We start from the raw sequence: 3792 nt of genomic DNA, 5'->3' as shown, positions 1-3792 counted from the left end.
CGATCTGGCAAGATGAAAGTGAAATCGGTATCAACCGTTTCTCCTCCTTCAGATGTCGAGATGAATCGTGATGATTCTGGTGACTCTGACCCTGGTGCTAGCAGACCGAAGAATCTTCATTTGAGTGATGCGGATGAAAATGAGTCAGAACAGAAAAAGCTTGAGATTGAGCTGCGAGAAAAAGCCCTTGAATCTCTCAGAGCGAAGAAGGCTATCAGTCACTAATTTCTTGTGTTATTTAGGATATTTTATTTCCTATTCTGTTTTGCTGAAAACTGCTGCTTTCCTCATTTGTTTATTTGAAGCAATTATATGTTTTGTAGGATGAGACTCATTATATGGCCTTATGTCTCTTTTATGTGGCACAACTATTTGATGTAATGTGTGTTTACTCTGGCAGCTGAAGTGGATAAATGCAGATTTCCTGAGCTGTGCTGATGCGTCTTATGTTCTTCTGCTAGATTTTTCTGGTAATTTTGTCTAACTTTCTTGGCTTGATTATTACATTGTAGGAGTTGGTCCAATAATCCCTTCATGCAATTTTTTTCACTTCAACATCCGTTGTCGTGACTTGTTGTTGTTTAGTCTAAACTTTATTTTTTAATAGTGCTACACTAAATTTTACTCGGCTCTTACCCTGTAGGCAGGTATAGTGCCACTGGGGCATATCTGAATTGTTTCTTTCTTGAACTTAAATTTCTAAAACTTAGTTATATACAGAGAGTAAGGATGAGATGTACTTGCTTGTTCATTTTTATCGTTATTGTTGAAACTAAATCCATTCTATGGTTGATTGGTAGATGAGAAAATTGACAACTAGAACTGGTACCACCGGCATTTGCAGAATCACATATTGAATATCAAGTCAGGTGAAATACTGATGTACACATATCATTTTTTTTCAATGAAGGTTTATCAACTGTAATCTCGATGTCTATTTGAACTAATACTCCATTTGCGATATATGTTGGTTACAATCTGGGTTATTGGCAGCTTGAGATCCATGATCCATCCTATTTTTTTTTTAAAGCTATACATCATGGTTATATACGTCTCATGATATCTTCGTGTTCATCTTAGCTGACATTCCCTTTTGGAAGTTGTTGCAGTTTATGTTATATGTGCTGTAAAATCTTGTTTGGACACATATGTTTTTCTCATCATAATGAAGACTGATAGAATATTCTCTTTCACATCGTGTTCTATTGCATCAATTCCAAATGTTAAGGCAAGTTACTCTGCAGAAGCATATATTAGTTTCTCCTTATTTAAACTTCATGCAGACTACAGTTTTATTCTTTCTGACATGCTCATGTGTGGTTTGTAGTTGCAAGCAATTGGCTGCCAACTGTTAGCATTTTATTTTTTAAAAGGGTGATATGTAAACTTCTCCTTGTTTAGTTTTACATGCGTACTATATGTAACGAAAGGAAGTTCAACCTTCTTTAGCTGTATAGCACTTTATACAGTTGATGCAGCAATTTTTTTTAATATACCAGTTGAATAGTAATAAATTTTCGTCAAGATCATAATCATTGCCAGGTTTTCTTTTGTGTAACTATGCTTCCTTTGTTTTCAAGAAGAGTGATTTTGGCAAGTTCTTGAGCTTTAATGAATATTGTTGCTCAATCTTTGCATGAATTTTAACTGAATAACCAACAGCTAGGTCTCCCTTCTGGCCAACGAGCATCGTAGCTTTCTGACGAGGCCTTCTTTTTTCTTAAAACCTGATTTTATTTCTGGGTCATTGTATTTCCGACTATTAGAGTGCTGATGTCTGTTTCACTGAGTCTTAAAAATTTTAAACCTTTTTTTTTTAACTTTATGAAAGATCATTAGCTTTAGGTGTCCTCACTTTACTCGCACAAAAGAGGAGGTCTTGGTGTTATCGATAAAACTGACATGAAATTTAATAGGCATTTGCATGTTTCTTTCGGATATATTATTTTACCATGCTTTCTGTTGGATGCTTTTGTATATGTTGTCTGATACATAAATTTATATGAGCTGAGTGTGCGTATATGGTGAAGATATATTCTTACTTGAAGATATATTCATACTTTGTTGTGTCCATATGTCTAGATTTTTAGCAAGTTCTCAACGACCAGTATCCTTGTTGGAGTGCAAGCACTCATTTCTGTCTACATATTGTAGCTTTTATGTTAACCATCCTGAACGAAGGTCTTACTTTATTAGCAACTCTTATGAAATTTCCGGTGCTTTGGTCGCATCATACATCATTCAGTGTAGTGGATGTGTGTCATATTAAAATATTTTCTGCAAACGTAAGCTTGATATCTATATTTTATGTTGCCATACATATATGGATTGTGTCGATCCTACATTATGAACACCCTCATCTATTGATCTTCGAGATGGATATCTTTTCATCAGAATATCACCATGGTAATTTGCAGTTTTGATTTTGACATACATTTGATGGAAACAGTATAATAACAAATTGCATCTGGCACACATTAATCTGCAGACAAACATAGATATCTATAGTGATTCATTCCTCTTGCACCTTCTATGCAGCTCATCCATCATCGGTTTCAGTTAATTTCTCTCCTGTCTTTAAGGTCTGTGTTCTTCACTTGAATGTTGAACATATTTTGCAATACCAGCTACTACTACCTAAACCCCTCTTTTTCTTTGGAGTTTTTCGACCCTGCAGTTTGGTTCTTTGATTTGATTTCTTTTTCTTTTTTAATCCTGTCATATGCTTGGTTATTTGATTTGATTGCATATGAATATCACTATATCTCCTATATGCTACTTCACTAGAACCTGATTGTGCTGAGAGTTGTACATGCGAATGTTTAGCAAGATATGTTATTAGGTTACCATGGCTAAGTTTATTATCCACGGCTTTATCATTGGCATTTCCCCTGTTCGTGTTTGTTTCTGTGTTTTTATTTGCAGTATCCTTTGGCATTTCCTGATACATGTAAGTTGAACTTTGGTATGACTGCTGGAATCAATCAATATACCAAACTTACTGGTTTAAAGTATTGAAACTGTTGAATTAAGGGTAGCATGTTCGGATTTTGTGATGAATTGGACTGTTGTGAAATAAGCTGTGACTAATGATTGTGCATATGACTCTAGCTACATCAAGGTCCAATTCTGTTGCGGATTAGCGCGTATGCAGAGGCCAAACACCTGACTGCGGTAGAGTACACATTGGCCTAAGGTTCAGCTGTGAGAGTTTGGTCCAAATTTTAAATTGTTAGACATTGGTTCAAAGTTTTTTTTTATAAGTTTATATTCTTACAAATTTGTCTAAGTTACATTTGACGTTAATAGCTGGTCATGGCTTTGAAGTGATGTTCCATCGATAAATCTTCGAGGGGGTGGATGGTCTTTTTGTTAAAGCTGCATAAACGATTTATCTCACTGATGAGAGCATTATCTTGAAGGGTGGGAGCCCCCCGTTTGAATCCAACGGTACTTTGGAACAAATTAATAGAAACTTGCAAGTATTGAAATATCGGCGTGTGGGAGAGAGTTGGGGGCTTGAGAGGAAAGGTGTATGAAAATTACCTCCCAATTTGCCTAGGGTTGTTGGCTTTTAAACCAGGGAATTTATGAGCTTATTGGGGTCTATTCATATCATGTTTATGAACTCATTTATTTTAACTTATATATAAGTGTGTTTTTCCTTATGTAGGTTCAAGATAATGTTTGATATATTTTTTATTATTGCTTTTTTTTTTGTTTATGAGTTGGAAAATAGCGATTTTGAAATTTCCAACTTTATTTTTCCAGTCTTATACGAGTGAAGATTTT

The 3792-nt window shown here is 35.0% G+C and overlaps 1 protein-coding gene across 1 annotated transcript in view; it reads left to right on the top strand.

The window, feature by feature from the left end:
- The window catches only part of LOC109843431 (serine/arginine repetitive matrix protein 1-like), an 8607-nt gene extending 8162 nt beyond the window's left edge, over positions 1-445 (top strand). The window contains 1 exon segment of the mRNA XM_020412365.1: positions 1-445. This exon segment is cut by the window's left edge and continues 10 nt beyond it. Within this exon segment, the coding sequence (XP_020267954.1) occupies positions 1-225 (225 nt within the window). The 3' untranslated portion in view covers positions 226-445.

The sequence above is a fragment of the Asparagus officinalis genome, chromosome 5 (assembly GCF_001876935.1).
Source record: "Asparagus officinalis chromosome 5, Aspof.V1, whole genome shotgun sequence".
Taxonomy (NCBI): Eukaryota; Viridiplantae; Streptophyta; class Magnoliopsida; order Asparagales; family Asparagaceae; genus Asparagus; species Asparagus officinalis.
The sequence above is the reverse complement of the archived record's forward strand: the minus strand, read 5'-3'. Positions and strand labels throughout refer to the sequence as shown.